Source organism: Oryctolagus cuniculus, chromosome 6 (assembly GCF_964237555.1).
Source record: "Oryctolagus cuniculus chromosome 6, mOryCun1.1, whole genome shotgun sequence".
In the NCBI taxonomy this organism is placed as follows: Eukaryota; Metazoa; Chordata; class Mammalia; order Lagomorpha; family Leporidae; genus Oryctolagus; species Oryctolagus cuniculus.
Window position 1 is genome coordinate 27,919,661 of NC_091437.1, and position 21,575 is coordinate 27,941,235.

Sequence of the window (21,575 nt, forward strand, 5' to 3'; positions counted from 1 at the left end):
GATAGGAAGCAGCCATGACTCAAACAGGAGCCCACACCAGCACCACAGGCAGGCAGCAGCTTTACCTCTTGTGCCGGTACCTCATTTTAGCTTTAATTCCTTTCTCAGTCAGGGTGGAGAACATCCAGCCTGTGGGCCATAAAAGACCAGCGAAATTACTTGGTCTGGCCCTGCCTAGGCAACTGCAGGCAGGACTCAAAATTCAATACATCTATATAGCAGGCTAACTTTTTTGTTCATAATTATGTGTGGCTTGCAAATGATGTTATTAATATCCTAACAGCTCCTGTCAAAAGAAAATGTTCCCGATCCCTGCGTCTTAGCCCTCACTGCCCATTCTAACCCTCCATTCCAACTAACACTCCACTTCCAAACTTTGGTTCAGTTCACCTTTGATTAGAAACGCCCTCTCCTCTGCTCCAGCCCCATCCAGCAAAATTCTTCCTGATTCTTCAAAGCCAGATGAATCACCCCCTCCCTCACAAACCCAAGCCAGATCTGCCCAGCAGCACAATGAATGCCTTAGGTGGAAGAGAGCGAAACCTTCAAAGCTTTTTGACTCTTCTCTTTTACCCCCAAACCCAATCATCTTAGCTGTACCTTAAAATTTATCCAGAGTCTGAACAAGTCCATTGCCACCATCCTGATTCCAGACACCACCACCTATCTCTCACTTGGACAATGCAATAGCCTTTCACTAAACTAGGGAGTAAGGCAGGTTGGTGACTTAGGAAATGTTTCACAGAAAGCATCCCCAGAATCTGTGCTATCTCTGTGCTTAGATCTCCAAGTAGTAGGTGAATACCAGAATGTCCAGCAATGTGCAGGCTTTCCCAAGAATTTCAAACACAATTCATTTTTCCTTCAGTGTAAAAAGTGATCAAGTTGGGGCCGGCGCCGTGGCTCACTTGGCTAATCCTCCGCCTGTGACACCGGCATCCCATATGGGCATTGGGTTCTAGTCCCGGCTGCTCCTCTTCCAGTCCAGCTCTCTGCTGTGGCCCAGGAAGGAAGTGGAAGATGGCCCAAGTGCTTGGGCACCTGCACACGCGTGGGAGACCAGGAGGAAGCACCTGGCTCTTGGCTTCAGATCAGCGTAGCTCTGGCCGTAGCGGCCATTTAGGGGGTGAAGCAATGGAAGGAAGACCTTTCTATTTGTCAAATAAAAATAAATAAATAAATAAATAAAAAATAAAAAGTGATCAAGCTCAGATACAGTTCGTATCCCAAAAATAAAATTGCAGAGAGTATTTTAGATAAGACTTAAATATAAAAAATATAAATATGAAAAACCAATAAGCCCTCAGGTAAGTCAACAAAGGATGTAAAAACCAGAAATCTAATTCAAAATTTTCTCTTGGTTTTCACACATGCCACTACAGGGACTCCACAGCAAGGGATAGGAAAGGCATTAATGCACTCCTTAGTGATCTTCCAGGGCTTAGAAACAAGTACTAGATTGCCATCTTTCTTTAGACAGTTGTTTCTATTACAAGGAAGCGGTGAAGGCACAGAGAGGTCAAGAGCCAAACCAAAGTAGAGCTTTAGACTGACAGCGTGGGTTGAAATTAAATGTAGCTGCACTGGAGTCACACATATGGTTAACTGTACCAAACAACCTGACTCTCTCTGAACAGAGTTAGGAGAGAGTAGTAAAGAGAAGGACTTCATTTACACCCTCATCTCCCATTTCTAACCATCGCCCTCCCTCTCACATTCTCTCTTACAGGCCTACTGCACATTTCCACTGCCCAAAGCCACACTAAAGCCAAGCAAAACACCCCAAGTGCCTGGCTCATCTCTTGCACTGCTTGAGCCCCCAGGCTCGGGCTCCACACTCTCGGTGGAGGTGGGTCCGTGAACCCCAAGGGCTTTAGGAAATGGAAGAGTTCACACAATGTTCCTGTCAGCACTTTAAACAAAAAAATACATTCAATGAGAACAGTACCAGCTCCTTCTGCCCTTTCTCCCTAGGCACTAAATTAAATAGATTACAGACAGAGGCAAGAGCTGGCCTTAGAACAGCCTCCCCCTTATTTGTTATTTTTAGCAATTTAGTTCGACAACGCCTGACAACTAAACATGCCTAGAATAGCTACAGGGAGGGGGGATTATCAGATACTACCAGCATAAAAAAAACACTAGTCCTCACTTCCTCCAACCCTAAGAAAGAATCATTTTCCATGTCTTTATAGCATCACACAGAGTTTGAGCCTGCAGAGTCACATATAAAAACAGAATACGTAACACACCAATGGAAACCGATAACGTTTCCTGACCTGGAGTAGTGCTCCACCCTTCTATGTGTTCTCTTAAAAACAAAAGTTAAATCATTTTACACAAAAGAGTACAATGTATCTGAATTCATTCCAGAAAAATTCCCTCACAAAATGATTCTGTCCCCAAAAGAATACCTCCATGCAGAGTGGTAGAGTTCACAATTTTAGCATGCTGGTGGCAGATATTTGTTTGGAAAAAAAAAAAAAAAAAAAAAACAGGGGCCAGTGTTGTGGCACAGGGGTTAACGCCCTGGCCTGAAGTGCTGGCATCCCATGTGGGTGCTGGTTCGAGACCCAGCTGCTCTACTTCCAATCCAGTTCCCTGCTATGGCCTGGGAAAGCAGAAGATGGCCCAAGCCCTTGGGACCCTGCACCCACACGGGAGACCTGGAAGAAGCTCCTGGCTCCTGGCTTTGGGTTGGCGCAGCTCCGGCTGTTGCAGCCATCTGGGGAGTGAACCAGCAGATGGAAGACCTCTCTCTCTGCCTCTCCTCTCTCTGTGTAACTCTGACTTTCAAATAAAAATAAATAAATAAATCTTAAAACACAAATAAATAAATAAAATGAGATGGGAGATATCCTCCGATTAATCATAATGTACAACACCAATGTGCAATCACCATCCACTGTCTCCCAGATGTATCAACAGGAAGCTGGATGGAAAGCACAGGCAGCTGGGACTTGAACAGGCATTCCCATAAGGGATGCAGACACCCCAAGTGGCAGCTCAACCTGCTGCAACACAACACCCACCCCTTGTAATTCATTTTAGAAGACAAAGCCTTAGTTAGGAGCAGGCATTTGGCCCAGCAGTTAAGCCCCCAGGTGGAACACGCACCTCTCAAGTCAGAGCGCCCAGGTTCGAGGTCCATGCCCCAGCTCTGCTACTGACTCTAGCTTCCTGCTCATTCTGGGTGGCAGCTGGTGAGGGCTCAAATAGTTGGGCTCTTGTTACCCACATGTGAGACTAGGTTTTTGCAGCAGCAGGGAGCTCCATCAATTTCTTTTTAAAAGTCACAGGTAGACAGTTTTAGAAACAGGAAGTCCAACTATTAAAATTAGGGTAATGATCTGGATATGAAATACTTTTAAATGTTTTGTTTCACTATTTTCATTTTTTAACACTTCTTTTATCTGAGAGACAGAGAAAAACAGAGAGCTCCCATCTATTGCTTCATCCTCCCAGGACCCTTCTCCCTCCCTCCCTCCCTCCCTCCCTCTCCCCCCCCCCCTCCCTCTTTCTGTAACTCTACCTCTCAAATACATAAATAATTAAATAAAAAGAAAGTTTATGGGAAAAATAGAATTAAAAGAAGTTTATTAAAGAAAAGGATGAGGGGCCAGTGCTGTGGCTTAGCGGGTAAAGCCACTGCCTGCAGTGCCAGCATCCCATATGGGCACCAGTTTGAGTCCGGCTGCTCCACTTTCGATCCAGTTCTCTGCTATGACCTGGGAAAGCAGTGGAAGATGGCCCAAGTCCTTGGGCCCCTGCACCCAAGTGGGAGACCTGGAAGAAGCTCCTGGCTCCTAGCTTTGGACTCACACAGCTCCGGCCAGTGCAGCCATCTGGGGAGAAGACCCCTCTCTCTCTGCCTCTCTGTCACTGGGTCTTCAACTAAATAAATAAACATTAAAAACAAAAGAAAAAGATGAAGGATATAATCATAAACTTAATATAAGTGACTGGAATTAGCCTAGAGATCTTGTAACGCAATCCTGTTTTACAGATGAGGAAACTGAAGTTAAAGGTACAGTCTGGCTAGAACCAAAACTTTCCCATAAAATCAATATAAGGCTTTTTTTTCCATTGGGAATTCAGTGTCATGCCTGCTCTGCTATGAATCTCGGAGACCTGGAGATCTCTATCTACAGCTCAGATGTCAGCCTCTGAATCTTCTTTTGAGCTGACATGTAGCTGTGGCCTTCCCCACACTGAGCACTGGACAATTCAACTCTTCTGGCCAGTATTTACCAGTTCAGGTGGAAAGACATCTGTGATATGAGAACACAGAAAGGAGCTAGGGAAAGTACATCAGTTAACTTCTCCTAACCATCTAGATGAAGAGTAGGGAGGTATGCAGTAACATTTAAGATAGAAAGTCTCACTCCTTGCTGTGGCCAGGGAGTGCAGTGGAGGATGGCCCAAGTCCTTGGGCCCTGCACCCCATGGGAGACCAGGATAAGTACCTGGCTCCTGGCGCCGGCCGCAGCGCGCCAGCCGCGGCAGCCATTGGAGGGTGAACCAACAGCAAAGGAAGACCTTTCTCTCTGTCTCTCTCTCACTGTCCACTCTGCCTGTCAAAAAATAAAAAAAAATAAAAATAAATTAAAAAAAAAGAAAGTCTCACTCCTAAAAAAATTTCTAGGCAGCCTGAAAACTCTGATATGGAGGAGGCCTTAAGGTCATACACTTAAGGTGAGAAAAAAAGTTTGTGGAAAATAATATTAAAGGTAAGTTTATTTTGATGCAAAAAAAATTTCCAAATCCATGAATAGCTTTTTCATAAAACACATTTTCCTTAAATTTTTAAAAGACTCCTTCTATGCATGGATTTCAAAATTTTTTAAAAGATTTATTTAAAAGGCAACATTAAAGAGAGGAAAACAGGGAAGAAAGGAGTGAGAGAGAGAGAGGAAAGGAGGTAGGGAGAGACAAAGAGATCTTCCATATGGTGACCAAAGCCAGGAGCCAGGAACTCCATTGCAGGTCTCCCACATGGGTGACAGGCCCAAGCTCTTGGGTCATTTTCTGCTGCTTTCCCAGGCACATTAGCAGGGAGCTGGGTTGGATGTGGAACAACTGGGACTCGAAACAACTCCAATGGAATGCCGGCATTGCAGGCAGCGGCTTAAACATGTTGCATGCACAATGCCAGCCCTAGGATTTCAAATCTGACTGCACCAAAACAAACATCATTTACTTCCATTTTTCCATTAATTTTTTTCAAGATTTATTTATGTATCTGAAAGTCAGAGTTTGAAAGAGAGAGAGAGAGAGAGACCACCCATCTTCTGGTTCATACCCCAGAAAGCTTCAACAGCAAGGGCTGGGCCAGGCAGAAGTCAGCAGCCAGGATCTTCATCTGGATCTCCTACATGGGTGGCAAGGGCCCAAACACTTGAGCCATCTGCCACAGTTTTACCCAGGTCATTAGCAGGGAGCTGGATAAGTGGAATAACTGGAACAAAAAACTGTGGACCAAATGGTATGTCGGCATCACAGGCAGTGGCTTTTCAGGCTTTGCACATGCACAACACTAGCACACACACCCCTTTTTTTTTGAGAGATAGATAAATTCACACCCACTATTCACTCCCTGAATGCCTCCAATAGCCAGGGCTGGGCCAAGGCTGGGCCAAGGCTGAGTCCAAAACGCGATGCAGGTCTCGCAAGTGGGAGGCAGGAACCCAATTACTCAAAGTATCACCAGTGCCTCCAAAAGTCTGTGCTAGCAGGAAGCTGGAGTCAGGAGCTGGAGTCAGATATTCTGATGCAGGATATGAGCATTTACTAGGCTAAATGCCCACCCCCATCACCCCCCACCACCATGAACATTTTGAAGTACCCCATATACTATGTAAAGCATCTAACAGTGAAGGCTGAGGTCAACAACTCTCTGAAGCAACCAGAGAGCCTGGTATGGACATAGATAAGTAATCCAAAGAGAGAGACAGTTACCCTGGGAACAAATCCAAGAAGAAAAGAATAACTAAAGCAAGATGGAAACAAACTGTTGGCTAATTGAGATGAAAATATAATTATCTTAAATCTTTTATTGTAATTAAAAAAAAAAAGATGCACCATCAGGGCACAGTGTGAACACTGTGATAAAGCAAGTTAAACCACTTCTTGGGACACTCGCATCCGATACTGCAGTGCCTGGGAATAAGTTCCACTGCTTCTGATGCAGCTTCCTGCCAATGCACCTGGGAGGTGGCAAATGATGTACTTGGGTTCCTACCACCCAGATGGAATTCTGGGCTCCTGGCTTCAGCCTGGCCTAGCCCAGGCCGTTGCGGGCATCTAGAAAGTAACCCAGCAAATGGAAGATCTCTTTATCTCCCTTGATCTCTCTCTCTCTCTCCCCTCACCCATCATTCTGCCTTTCAAATCATCTTCGTTTAAAAAATAAAATCAACAGAATGTACATAAAATATCTGTAATATATATCTCACAGGTAAGTATGAAAGGGTATCTATTCAGTTAAAAAGAACAATCTACTTGAATGGTTTACACTTAAATTCTCATGAGAATTAAAATACTTCTATGAGTGCTAAGGAGATGGAAAAAATCCTAGACAGTTTAATTTGGGCAAATTTTGGCACAGTGAATCTGAAAACACAATATGCTAACCAATCCATTGAAAACACTGATATTAAAGAATGCTCAGCAAGAGAAAACACATGTGCACTCTTTTGTACCTGTGTCTGCTCTCCATTGAGCCACAGAGGACTCTACAGCTGCATTATGCCTAGGACACCAGGACATGGAGTTCATATACAGTTCACTATACACCCTGGGGTTCCCAACCATCAGGCTCTTTTAAACTTAAATCTTAAATACCTGAAAACTTTTGTAAAACACACATCCATCTTTACAAATACTGAGAATGCAAAAGAACCCAGTAAACAGATAAGCAGTCATATCTAATACCCCAATGTAAGCAACAATGAGATACCACTTCACTCAAGATTCCCTAAGTCAAAATAACAGGAAAAAAATTGGGCAACTTGCATTTATGTTTTTAAAAAGATTCAAGAAAAAAAAAGATGCCGCTACCCAGCTACTACTGCAGCTGAGAAATCATCACATAAATCTTTTTTTTAATATTTATTTATTTATCTGAGAGGCAGAGTTACAAAGAGCAGGATAAACAGAGAGAAAGGTCTTCCATCCTCTGTTTCACACCCTAAATGGCTGGAGCTGGGCCTATCCAAAGCCAGGAGCCAGGAGTTTCTTCTGGGTCTTCCACTTGGGTGGCAGGGGCCCAAGCACTTAGGCCATCTTCCATTGCTTTCCCAAGGCCATAATCAGAGAGCTGAATAGGAAGAGGAGCAGCCGGGAACCGAACTGCTGTCCATATGGGATGCCAGAGCCACAAGCAGAGGCTTAGCCTGCTACACCACAGTGCCAGCCCCTAAGCTAATCTTTATAAAGTCGAGACATTTTACAATTCTTTCCCAGGGGGGAGAGTGGAGAATGGTCCCTGAAAAACTGCTTCCCTCAGCAAGACTCTGATATAAACTGCATATTCTATCAGAACATTTTGGCTTATTAAAAAATAAAAATTGGGGCAGGCATTTAGACTAGTGATGAAGAGATCAGTTAAGACACCCATGTCCCATATCAGAGTGCCTGAGTTGGATTCCTTGCTCTGGATTCTGATTCCACTTCCTGCTAATGCAGATCTTAGGAGGCAGCAGGAATGGCTCCAGTGACTGGGTTCCTGCCACCCATGTAAAAGACATGTATTGTGGTCCTGGCTTCATCCTGGCTGTTGTGGCTATTTGGGAAGTGAACCAGAAAACTGGGGAAGCCCCCCACTCTGCCTCTCAAAGGAATACATAATTTTTTTTTTTTTTGGACAGGCAGAGTGGACAGTGAGAGAGAGAGAAAGGTCTTCCTTTGCCGTTGGTTCACCCTCCAATGGCCGCCACAGCTGGCGCTGATCTGATGGCAGGAGCCAGGTGCTTCTCCTGGTCTCCCATGGGGTGCAGGGCCCAAGCACTTGGGCCATCCTCCACTGCCTTCCCGGGCCACAGCAGAGAGCTGGCCTGGAAGAGGGGCAACCGGGACAGAATCTGGCACCCTGACCGGGACTAGAACCCGGTTTGCCGGCGCCACAAGACAGAGAATTAGCCTATTGAGCCGTGGCGCCGGCCAGGAATACATAATTTTAAGATGAAATTTTAAAATAGCAACAACAGACTATGGGGAATGCACTACAGTGCTGGCCCCACTTGTTTTATCTTTTTTATCTTGCTGCTTTTGTCCAAATGCGTTTGTGAAGTACACCCATTATCTAATAGGGTGATTTGTTCATTTTCACTGCTATACGGTTTCTGATTACATAGAAGTACAACAGTTAATCTAGATAGATCATTTATTTTTTTCCAAAGGCAGAGTTAGAGAGATCTTCCATCCACTCCTTTAACTTCCCAAATAGCCACAGCAGCTGGAGCTGGGTCAATTTGAAGCCAGGAGCCAGCAGCTTCTTTCTGGTCTCCATGTGGGTACCGGGGCCCAAGTACTCAGGCCATCTTCCATTGCTTTTCCAGGGGCATTAGCAGGCAGCTGCACTGGAAATGCCGCAGCTGGAACTCAAACCAGTGCCCATATGGAAACAGGAAGTAAGCATCTGGCACAGAGATTAAGATACCACGTGGGATGCCTACATTCCATATCGGAGTGCTTCAGCTGAAGTTGTGCTTCCATTCCTGATCCCAGCTTCCCACTAACGTGCACCCTGGAGACAGTGGGTGATGGCCCAGTACTGGATCTCTGACACCCATATGGAGAATAGGACGAAGTTCCCATGCTCCTAGTTCCAGCCTAGTTTGGCCCTGTTGTCGCAAGCATTTGACGAATGACCTAGCTAAAGGAAGATCTCTGTATTTCTGTCTCTCTGCCTTTCAAATAAAAGAATAAATAAATAAATAAATATTAAAGGAAATAATTGCCACAAAAGTTAGGGTAGTACAGGGAGGCGGCAGGCAAGGATGGGACTATGATCAAGGAGTGGGAAACAATGTGGGGAGTCAGGAGGAGGGGAGGGCAGTTGTTGCTTTGCCAATATTTGATTTATTAGCCTGGATAACTGTTATAGGTGCTTACTCTATAATTATTAAGCTATATATGAGAATCTTCAAAAATTTCATGGAAAATGTGCATTATTAAAAAAACTCATGATTTTCACAAATGTTTTACAACATAATAAATTATCTTTTAATTCCATTTTCCTGGATCATTTTGAAGTACCCTCATGTAGTTAACAACATTTCTATATTCACTCTGAAATAAAGAAGTAATTTTTGAAGGATTCTAAACTTTGAACTATGTGAGCAAACGAACCAGTGGACACACTTCTTGTCCAATGTTTAGAAAACACTGTATCACTGGCTTTGTTCTCATCTGCCCTCATCTCCACTGAAAAAACAGATGAAGATCAGTGACTATCCTATTCACATCACCTCCAAAGAGGGACCCCCATCATAGCTAACAGTACCAGTTTAAAAATAAAGTTCTTAGGGGCCGGCGCAGTGGCTCACTAGGCTAATCCTCCGCCTTGCGGCACCGGCAAACTGGGTTCTAGTCCCGGTCGGGGTGCCGGATTCTGTCACAGTTGCCCCTCTTCCAGGCCAGCTCTCTGCTATGGCCCAGGAAGGCAGTGGAGGATGGCCCAAGTGCTTGGGCCCTGCACCCCATGGGAGACCAGGAGAAGCACCTGGCTCCTGCCTTCGGATCAGTGCGGTGCGCTGGCCGCAGCACACCGGCCGTGGCGGCCATTGGAGGGTGAATCAACGGCAAAGGAAGACCTCTCTCTCTGTCTCTCTCTCTCTCACTGTCCACTCTGCCTGTGTTAAAAAAAAAAAAAAAAGAAAAGAAAAAAGAAAAAGAAAATAAAGTTCTTAGGGTGAAACTAGTCATTCATCCAAGTGCCCAGTGCCACATGTGCTATAGAAAAAATGACCCTCAGGGCTGGCGCTGTGGCGCATTAGGTTAATACTTCGCCTGCAGCGCCGGCACCCCATGTGGGCACCGGGTTCTAGTTCTGGTTGCTCCTCTTCCAGGCCAGCTCTCTGCTGTGGCCCAGGAAGGCAGTAGAGGATGGCCCAAATGCTTGGGCTCTGCACCCACGTGGGTGACCAGGAGGAAGCACCTAGCTCCTGGCTTCGGATCAGCGTAGCTCTGGCTGTAACGGCCATTTTGGGGATGAAAGACCTTTCTCTCTGTCTCTCTCACTGTCTGTAACTCTACATGTCAAATAAATTTAAAAAAAAAAGAAAAAGAAAAAATGGGCCGACACCACAGCTCAATAGGCTAATCCTCCGCCTGCGGCGCCAGCACACCAGGTTCTAGTCCCAGACAGGGTGCCAGATTCTGTCCCAGTTGCTCCTCTTCCAGTCCAGCTCTCTGCTGTGGCCCGGGAAGGCAGTGGAGGATGGCCCAAGTACTTGGGCCCTGCAGCCGCGTGGGAGACCAGCAGAAGCACCTGGCTTCGGATCAGTGCAGTACGCTGACCACAGCGCACCGGCCGCAGCAGCCATTGGGGGGTGAACCAACGGAAAAAGACCTTTCTCTCTGTCTCTCTCTCTCTCTCTCTGTCCACTCAATCAAAAAAAAAAAAAAAAAAAAAAAAGAAGAAGAAGAAGAAGAAGAAGAAGAAGAAATGACCCTCAACAAAATCACCTCAATGATGGGAAGTTCTACAAGACATATTCTGAGAGCATCAGGATTAAACCACCTGCAGAGTGTCACAGGCACCTCCTTATCCAGTTCTCGCACAACTACTCTTTCTATGTATCTCAATAGCCACTATCTGACCAAAACGTCATTTCTGTGGGAGATTTTACATAGAGCGTGGACTGGATAGCTACCTCAATGACCCTCAGACTGCAACACTGCATCAGAAGTGGCACTAGGCCAGGAGCCAGAAAGGGGTAACCATGCTGGCAATATGAGAGAAGGAAGGTGGTTAACCAGTATACATGTATGCATGTACCTAAAATATAACAAGGATTTGAGATCAAAGGCAGATGAGCCTGAAGCCTTAACTGCGTCCCTCCTGAAGAGGGCACAAAGAAACGATGACCAAAACGTGTACAAATCACTCAGTGGAAGCTCAGGTAGCTCAAAAATCCCCAACAGCTGAGATTCATAAGGTCATGAACTGAACCACAGTCCACCTGAAGGCCAAATCTAAGTTTCCCCAACTACAAAAGAGGTCCAGAGGAATTCTTTCCTATGTCCAAAAAAGTGAGCAAAAATATGATATATTTTTCACTTTTAAGAAGATAAAGACAGGGGCCGGCGCCATGGTGCAGAAGGCTAATCCTCTGCCTGCAGCACAGGCATCCCATAAGGGCGCCGGTTCTAGTCCCAGCTGCCCCTCTTCCGACCCAGCTCTCTGCTATGGCCTGGGAAAGCAGTAGAAAATGGCCCAAGTGCTTGGGCCTCTGTACCCATGTGGGAGACCCGGAAGAAGCTCCTGGCTCCTGGCTTCAGATTGACCCAGCTCCAGCCATTGTGGCCACCTGGGGAGTGAACCAACGGAAGGAAGACGGAGGACTTTTCTCTCTGTCTCTCCCTCCCATTGTCTTTAACTCTACCTCTCAAATAAATAAATAAATAAAAATCTTTAAAAAAAAAAAAAAAGAGATAAAGACCTCTTCAACCTACTGATAGTTTTAAATCAACTTTAAAACAGAATTTTGTCAAAAAAAAAAAAGAGTACTACTTTGTCTTTGCAGCAATGTTATACAATTTTAATGAATTTTATAAAAACAGAAGAGACTTATAAATGCCATAATTCCAAATCTCAAAACATTCTATTTTTACCTCAAAAAATCTTGCCTTTGTACTCTTCTAAGAACAACATATACCACACATTCAAATGTTATTTCTGGAATAGACATTTCATCAAGTTATCAAGCCACTGGTTGAGATGCTTGCATCCCATAATAGAATGCCTAGCTCTGTTTAAAATTCTAGCTTCCTGCTAATGTGCACTCTGGGAAGCAGCAGTGAAGGCTTAGGTAGTTGGGTCCCCATCAGCCACCCTAAAGATCCAGGCTGAGCTAGCTCCTGGCTTTGGCCTGGCCCGGCCTGGCCCGGGCCATTGCAGGCATTTGAGGGGTAAGTTACCAAATGGTGGTTCTGCTTGTCTCTGTCTCTATTGTCAGTATCTAAAAAATAAAAAATTTCCTCAAATAATGACATAATCAACACAGTTATGTTGTCATAGTAGGCCACCATTTGGTATTTTCTCATGAATAGGATCAGCATCATTAGTCTACTAACCACCATTAGGATGAAATGGTGGAATTCACTCCTAGGACCTGATCATCAGGAGATTCTTCAAAGTCTCCCACATGAATGGCAGGGCCCAAACACTTGGGTCATCTTCCACTGCTTTTCCCAGGCCATTAGCAGGGAGCTGTATCAGAAGTAGAGCAGCTGGGACACAACCCAGTGCCCATACGGGATGCTGGCACTACAAGCAAGGGCTTTACACACTACCCCACAACATGGGCCCTTCCATCACCTTTATAAAGCCAAGAGAAAAACCTATGTAACACTATCAATTCTGAGTCTGTTATAAAAATAATTCCAAATTAAAACACTGGAATGATTATGGTCTGAAGAACAACCCAATATAAGGGTATTAAGAGTGAGGGCTGTTGTACAGCAAGTTAAGGAGGCAGATTAAGCCACTGCTTGAATGCCCACATCCCACACGGGAGGGCCTAGGAACAAACTGCGCCTCTGCTTCATATCCAATTTCCTGCTAATATGGCTGGAAGGCAGCAGATAATGGCCCAAGTACCTGGTTCTCTCCCATTCATATGGGAGACCTAGATGGAGTTTTGGACTCCTGGCTTCAGCCTGGCCCAGAAGAGCTGTTGTGGGCATTTGGGGAGTAAGTCAGGAGACATTTAAACATCTCGTTCTCTCTTTGCCTTAAATTATATTAAAAAAAAAAAAAAAGTAATTTAAGAAACCTTGATGAGTTTTAAGAAGAAAAAGACAGTGTGATTATCTTCCCACTGTTAAGACAGTGTTTGTCTTTGTTTTTCTAATAAGGACTATCACTATCAAGAGGACATGGTGGTAGGGTTGTAGCGTCTGACTCCTGCCCTCAAAGAGAAAACGGCCAGCAGCTGAGGCCTCTAGGTTGGTCAACAACACCGGCCAAGCATGACAGACTACCAAAAGCTAAACAAATTTGAGGTAACCTTTGGACTTCCAAAGACCAGACCTCTGGAGAGGACAAACACACAAAAACAGTAACAGAGGTGGGAAAAGGGAGTTTAGGAAACAGCAATGAAGATGAGCTCTCAGGTCAGAGAACCTGAGTCATACAGCACCCATGTCATGGAAAAGGCCTGTCCACAGGGTTATCTAGATAGACCACTGGAAAGGCTTAGGGAGACATACACAGTGGGTCAAATTAGTAAAACAAGGTAACAGCTTTGATAAAAACTGGTCCTCTGACCCAGACCAGAAAGAATCTTATCAGAGATAAAAATGTTCTAAATGAAAATGACCAGGCCTTTGCACTGCTGTGTATAAAGTATGCCTGTATACTTAACTGCAAGGTATCTGGGGACAGAAAGCAGCATGATGGGAATCAGCGTTGTGGCAGTGGACTAAGCTTCTGCCTGTGGCACCAGCATCCCATATGAGCGCTGGTTCATCTCCCAGCTGCTCCTCTTCCAATCCAGCTCTCTGCTGTAGCCTGGGAAGGCAGCAGAAGATGGCCCAAGTCCTTGGGCCCCTGTACCCACGTGGGAGACCCGGAAGAAGCTCCTGGCTCCTGGCTTCAGATTGGCGCAGCTCTGGCTGTTGTGGCCAATTGGGGAGTGAACCAATGGATGGAAGACCTCCCTCCCTCCCTCTTTCTGTGTAACTCTTTCAAATAAATAATAAATCTTTAAAAAAAAAAAAAAGAAGAAGAAGAAGAAGAAGAGACTGTTGATTTGAGAGGAGAAGCAACAATTGGATGGCTTTGGGATAAACCATTTACGACTCTGGATTTGCATCAAGCTTGCCAAGTAATAGGAAACTATACTTGTGATTTAAGTGGTGATAGTTTATATTCCTAAATCCCTACACTGTACTAAGAAGTTCACAGAGCAATCAGGGAGGATAAGGAAGAAACACCTAATTTAAAGTAAAGGGATCACAGGGCCAGCACTGTGGTGTAGCAGCTAAACCCACCATCTGCAGTGCCAGCATCCTACATGGGCACCAGTTCAAAACCCAGATGCTCCACTTCCGACCCAGCTCCCTGCTAATGCATCTAAGAAAGTAGCAGAAGATGCCCCAAGTCCTTGGGCCCCTTTACTCATGTAGGAGACCTGGATGAAGTTTCTAGCTCCTGGTTTCAGCCTGGCTCAGCTCCAGCCATTGCAGCCATTTGAAGAGTGAACCAACAGATCAAAGAACTCTCTTTCTCTCTCCCTCTATAACTCTGCCTTTCAAACAAATTAAAAGAAAAAAAAAAAAAAAGATTGAGCAATCAGAAAATTCTTGTCAGGAGAGTAAGTTGTGTAGTAAGATCTTTAGGCTTAGTAAATGGAGTTGGTAAAAGCAAGAGGAGGAGGTGCCCAGGTGGAGGGATCTACTTTTCAAAGATCTAGTAGGAGCAAATAAAGCACAGCAAGTTCCAAAAACTGAGAATATTTCTTTTTTTTTTTTTTTTTTGACAGGCAGAGTGGACAGTGAGAGACAGAGAGAGAGAAAGGTCTTCCTTTGCCATTGGTTCACTCTCCAATGGCCGCCTCGGCCGGCGCGCTGCCGCCGGCACACCGCGCTGATCCGATGGCAGGAGCCAGGAGCCAGGTGCTTCTCCTGGTCTCCCATGGGGTGCAGGGCCCAAGCACTTGGGCCATCCTCCACTGAACTCCCGGGCCACAGCAGAGAGCTGGCCTGAAAGAGGGGCAACCGGGACAGAATCCGGCGCCCCGACCGGGACTAGAACCCGGTGTGCCGGCGCCGCAAGGTGGAGGACCAGCCCAGTGAGCCGCGGCACCGGCCCAAAAAACTGAGAATATTTCTGCATGGCTGGCATATACAGTGTACCAGAGGCCAATGCAATTAAGGAGATCAGAGAAAAAACAGGAATCACTTTATTACCAGTTTTCACAGCATGTTAAAAAATCATGAACTTGACCCTAGGAACAGTGATGGGTTTTACATAAGGGAGTAACAAGATCAAATTTTATGTTTTAGAAAGGTCATTTTAACTTAAACAGATTAAAAGAATTAGAAGGGGGAAGGCTGTATATGGGAAAATCAGTTAGAATAGCTAGTTTAAAGGTAAGGAAAAAATCTGAGAAGAAAACATCATTAATAAAAAAAAATAGGGAAGAAGTGATATTCAGAGATAAGAATTTTCCAAAACTGGTAAGTACACTAATCTTCAGATTCCTAAAATCAATAAATCCAAAGTAGGAGTAAGAAAAAAGTACAAATCCATACCTAAACACATATTCAAAAAAAGCATGAAAGAGAAAATATTCAAAGCAGCCAAAGAGCAAAGACAAATGAACAATTAGACTGACAAATGACTTCCCAACAGCAACAATGGAAAACCTAAGTCAGTGGGATGCTATTATTTAAAGAACTAAGAAATTCCTTAAAAAATGTAAAACAAAATATAACACATACTTTGAACTGCGTATATGGTAATAATGAGCACTTGCACCCTCAGAGAACAGACTTTAAAAACCAGATATGGAGAACAGTTTGGATGTCTCTCAAAGGCCCGTGTACTGAGAGCTTGGTCCTTAAAGTCTTATGATAAAGGATTAATGTTAATGTTGAATGGACTAATGGTGGAGACTTGATCTAATTATAGCATCGGGCAGGTGCACCGAGTGGAAATCTTTAGGTCATCGGGATGAGCCTTCAGAAGCTGGTTCTTGAGAAAGAGTTGGTTAAAAAAGCTGACCTGGGCGTGGACATCTGGCACAGTATCTGTGCTTCAGTTTGGGTCCTGGTTCCATTCCACTTCTGATTCTAGTTTCCTGCTAATTTACACCATGGGAGGTAGCAGGTAATGGCTCAAGTACTTGGAGGACCCCTAGCTTTGGCTTCGCCCAGCCCCGTCTATTGCAGACATGAGAGAGTGAACCAGCATATGGATACTCTGTCAGTCTGTCTCTCTCTCTGCCTTTCAAATAAATGATTTAAAAATATAAAATAAAGTTAAGTTGGGCCTCACTGCTCTCTGCTTCCTGGCTTGCACATATTCTGCCATCTACCACCCTCATCAGACACCAGACAAAGGGAGCCTCCTGAGTACAGTTGTGAACTTCCTAAAGCCGAAAGAAAAATAAACCTTTTGGGCTGGCCCCATGGCTTACTAGGCTAATCCTCTGCCTGTGGCGCTGGCACTCCAGGTTCTAGTCCTTGTTGGGGTGCCGGTTCTATCCCAGTTGCTCCTCTTCCAGTCCAGCTCTCTGCTGTGGCCCGGGAAGGTAGTGGAGGATGGCCCAAGTGCTTGGGCCCTGCACCCGCATGGGAGACCAGGAGGAAGGCACCTGGCTCCTGGCTTTGGATCAGCGCAGCGCGCCGGCCATAGCGCCCATTTGGGGAGTGAACCAAAGGAAGGAAGACCTTTCTCTCTCTAACTCTGCCTGTCAAAAAAAAAAAAAAAAAAAAAAAAAAAAAAAGAAAGAAAGAAGAAAAAAAAAAGAAAATGAAACCTTTTCTGTTTGAAGTTAACTCCTCTCAGGTATCTTAATTGTAGTAATACACTAAGGAGAAACTGAAAGATACTATCATAAGCAAAAGAAAAATCAGTAAATAACACAGAAAACCTAAACACTACAAATAACGTGTGTGTAAATGAGTGCATCTGTGAGTGTAGGTGTGTGCACCTGCATACATTTCAGACTGAGATAACAAAACTTTAACAATTGGACAATGGAAAAATACAGACTATTTCAGAAAATAGAGTATATAGTAGATGATAGTGTTGAAAATATAGGTGAGGGTGATATTCAAGAATATCAATGAAGAGATAGGACTTGTGTATAACCAGAATAGGACTTCTGTCTAACTGGTAATAGAAGCCTGCAATCATGAGAGAAATGGAAAATAAGAAATCAAATATAAACTAGATTTATAATGTTAGAGCAGAAAGATAAATTGTCAAATGATGAAAAGAGAATACACAGCATAATTCCTCTTTTTAAAAAAAAAAATCTGTGTGAGGACTGTAGCTGCGGTGTAGTGGGTAAGGCTGCTGCCTGCAGCGCTGGCATCCCATAAAGGCACCAGTTCAAGACCTGGCTACTCCATTTCCAATCCAGCTCTCTGCTAATGTGCCTGGGAAAGCAGCAGAGCTTGGCTCAAGTGCTTGAGCCCCTGTACCCACACGGGAGACCCAGAGGAGGCTCCTGGCTTTAGCCTGGCCCAGCCTCAACTGTTGCCAAACACGTGGGGAATGGACCAGCAGATGGAAAACCTGTCTCTCCCTCTCCCTGTAACTCCACCTTTCAAATAAAAAATAAATCTTAAAAAAAAAAAAATGCTTTGTTGTGAGTAAAACTACTTCAAAACAGCTGAGATAATAAAAATCATAAAACGGACACAACAATAATCAGTTACCACAGACTAAATTTTTTCTTTACTAAGTTCATTTGCTTTTCGGTTTTCTCTTTACCACACATCTTTCTAAGCTACAAATGTATTATCAGGTTTCAATTATCAGTAGTTCAACACCAACGAATGGGGAAGGTGTTTGGTATAGCAGTTAAGCCATTCCTTGGGACACCTATATCACAGAGCACCTCAGGTTCAAATCCTGGCTCTGCTCTCCCTTACAGATTCCTGCTGAAGCTCACCTTCCAGGAGCCGGCAGGTGACAGCTTAAGTACTTGGGCCACTGTTACCCACTAGGAGTCCTCACTTCATCCTAGCCCAGCTCTGGCTGCTAGGGGCACACTTAGGGAGTAAACCAGAGAATGGAAGATCTCTGTCAATTTGCATTTTAAATAAATTAAAAAAAAAAAAGCGCAAATAATCTAAGATACCACATGTTCCCAGGCCATGCCAAGTCAGTGCCCAAGATATCCCCAGGAGGCTACAGGGGTGTCTCCCCAATACAGCAGAGGGCTGAGTCAGATTCTGAACCACTGTGTCAAATACTACTCAGAGAAATTAGATAAAGTGACCTATGAAGTCACCATATCCACTCCCATCTGGGAAATCTTAGTCCTAAGAATAATAACCAACTTCTTGACTTTTTCTATATACAGGATGAACCTTTTACTAAAGCTGGAGAAGAATATCCCACCAAGGGTCCCAACGTTTAAGAAATTATAATACACTCCAGTTTTCTAAAGACGAGAGTCTCACTCTTTACATATCTTTTTTCTTGCTAAAAACTTGTTTTCCTCACTGGAACACCATCCTCCAGATAACTAATTGTAGTTTACTACTCAGTCCCTGTCCAGAATCTTATCTAGGCTGAAAGAATTACAATGTGTAAAAGAGATACTATTCCATTATCTCCCAACTCCCTACTATCACTGCAATTCTCTTATCCATACACCACTCCACTATACACATGAAGTGTTTACACAGACGTTACAGTTTTATAAACACAGACACACTCATTCAGAGGCAACAGAGAAAATGTAGTCAGGCCAATTGTATCCTACTGTCTTCAAAACTCTCTCAAGTTTTACAGACTATGCCTTTGTGGAAGATGGAGGTGGGGGACAGGGCATCCTAGACACTGCAGTGTGACTGTGTCACCATTCTAACATGAGCAGGCAAAGTGAAAATACGACAAGACCTTGGCACACACACATTTTCATTTAGTATGGCACAATGAGGTTATCACTTTTTCCTCAAAAGTTGACTACAGTCACCAAACTTCACTTAAGACTTACTTCTAGTTCTTTAATTTTTTCTTCTGCTATTTTCTGTTTCTCTAACAGCTGATTGTGAATTACCTCCTTGGATTGAAGAATAAACCTGCAAAACACAAGAAAGTTGAAAATTAAGCCCAAGACAACTACATCAAAATCAATAGCTATGTGTCACACGTGTTAAACTAAGAAAACTACAAAAGATGATCTCCAAATGCACTGTCACGTCAATATGACAGATTTCAGACATTAGAAGGAGCTTTAAGCCTTCTTGGCTGAGGAGGAAAAAAGACTTAATAGTAGATTCTACTTTGTTTAAAGAGGGAAATCAGTTCCAAGTAGATTCATGGATAAAAGAAGAAATGGTAATAATAAACAGATAAAAATCTACCACACGCTAAGAGAAAAATCAACATATAAGCAATAATCTATAATTTGTATTTTTAGTTATCTAATTCAATTTTTATCTTGATTTTTTAAACAATATTTGTAAAGTGGAGCCTCCCTCCATCTTTTATTTTTTTTTAACAGCAGTAACTCATGACCTTTTAAAGTCACAATCAAGTACTGTGTTAGGATCAATGCATTAGTGTTTATATGAGTTTCTCACACAAAAAGCACTGTATAAGCCCTGGTATCTTTTATTATTATTTCCAGAGTGTATAATACCTCTGAAAAACTCAAAATGCACGAGTGGAAAATTCAACTTTTTCCATCCTACATTCAGGCATATTATTTATCCTGATGAGGGTACAAATACAGGGAAGCTTTAGAAGTTAACACTGAATCTGTTTTGTGACTTTATGTTCATAATTCTTGCTGCAGGAAGAGGAAGAACAAACTTTTTTATAGCCCCAAGTAAGTGAACTGAAACATTCTCCTACTGGAACAAACAGAAACCCTCCATTATTCAAATCTCTTTTAGGATTGTCTACCTAGGCTAAAATTTCAATTAAGGAATACAGTTCAGGTTTTTTTCTTTTCTTTGCACTAAGAGTTCAGCAACAAAGAACTAAACATGATCTCTTAACAAAAAGCCAAACAAGAGAATATCAAGGTTAGCAACATGCCGTTTCTTCTGCTAACCCCACAAAAACAAGCCCTCAGTGGGTTCTTACCAACAGAGTCTGCTATTACAGACAAAAGACAAGTAAAAACAGATCAAAATGGCGCCAGATTTTGTCCCGGTTGCCCCTCTTCCAGGCCAGCTCTCTGCTGTGGCCAGGGAGTGCAGTGGAGGATGGCCCAAGTCCTTGGGCCCTGCACCCCATGGGAGACCAGGATAAGTACCTGGCTCCTGCCATTGGATCAGCGCAGTGCACCGGCCGCAGCGCGCCGGCCGAGGCGGCCATTGGAGGGTGAACCAACAGCAAAGGAAAACCTTTCTCTGTCTCTCTCACTGTCCACTCTGTAAAAAAAAAAAAAAAAAAAAAAAAAGATCAAATGGAGCAACTAGTTATGCCCTGACACTTGGGAGCAAGCTGTTTTTTCCCTTCTTCATGAATACACCATGTCACACATGATACAATCTGATAAACTTCTCTTTCACTCCATTTTACTATTTTTTCCACTTTCCTTAAATATTAAGCTTATGTTCTGATGTGGCCAGCTCAGATAATTTAACTGATAACCTTATTCTTCAGTAGTAACTTGATCTCTTGTAGAAACCTTACTCATATATTTACTGGAAAGAAAATCCACATTCATGAAAAACAAGGATTAATTCTGGGTCTTTTACTACAGAATCCTTCATGTCTAAAATGTTCTTATTGGATCCCAAAAAAAAAAATAAAGCTATTTCAGATAAGGCTGTGCTTTGTATACTATTTTTCTCAGAACTCATGCTAGTATTTGAGATGAAGACTTGTTCTGAATTCTATTAGGTATCCGTGATTCTATGCAGCAAATATTACAAAACAATGTCCAAGAGTTGCCAGATTATGTAATTATGTGCAGTTTTGCTAAGAAAGTCTTTTAGCCAAGGACATTGTTTGCAGAGCAAAATATACATTTTTAAATAGCATTGATTGCTGGCCAATGAGTAGTATTCACAAATAAAAGGTCATCAGACATCATCTTTCTTAGCGTCTGGGAAAATTTCAAAGCTAAGATTAGAGGTCAAGTCATTACTTATGTGGCCTTTAAAAATAAAGTATCTGAACAGATACTAAATCTCTTGAGCAGAAAATAAAATTACTAGAAAGCAAGAACACTCAACAACAAAAACATGTTTTTCCATGGCCACACATCACTGAGGTAGCTATATTGGACGAGGCCAACCTCAAAAGTCAACGAGATTTCACCAGAGGCCAACCTATTACTATAAGCCTAAGACATCTAGGCCATGAAATTGTAAACAAAGATGAGTATTAGGGAAACTTCAATGCTCACCTCAAAAAGTAGTCAAAATTCAAACACAAAATTTATTGAAAATTTGGTTTCATCCTCAATTCAAAAAACACCTTATCTAGGAATGGGTATTGTGGCATAGCAGATTAAGCTAACACTAGGGTCACCTGCCTCCCATAAAGGAGTGCCAGTTCAAGTCCTTGTTACTATCTATCTATGTATCTATCCATCTAAAAGACAAAATTACAGAGATGTAGGGAGAGATATAGAGACAAAGATCTTCCATCTGCTGGTTCACTCCCCAGATAGCTACAACAGCCACGGCTGGGAAAAAGCCAG

At 43.4% G+C, this 21,575-nt stretch overlaps 1 protein-coding gene across 1 annotated transcript in view; it reads right to left on the reverse strand.

The window, feature by feature from the left end:
- The window catches only part of PFDN1 (prefoldin subunit 1), a 67,084-nt gene that overhangs the window by 22,157 nt on the left and 23,352 nt on the right, over nucleotides 1-21,575 (reverse strand). The window contains exon 3 of the mRNA XM_002710251.5: nucleotides 18,909-18,993. Within this exon, the coding sequence (XP_002710297.1) occupies nucleotides 18,909-18,993 (85 nt within the window). The remainder of the gene's footprint in view (nucleotides 1-18,908; nucleotides 18,994-21,575) is intronic.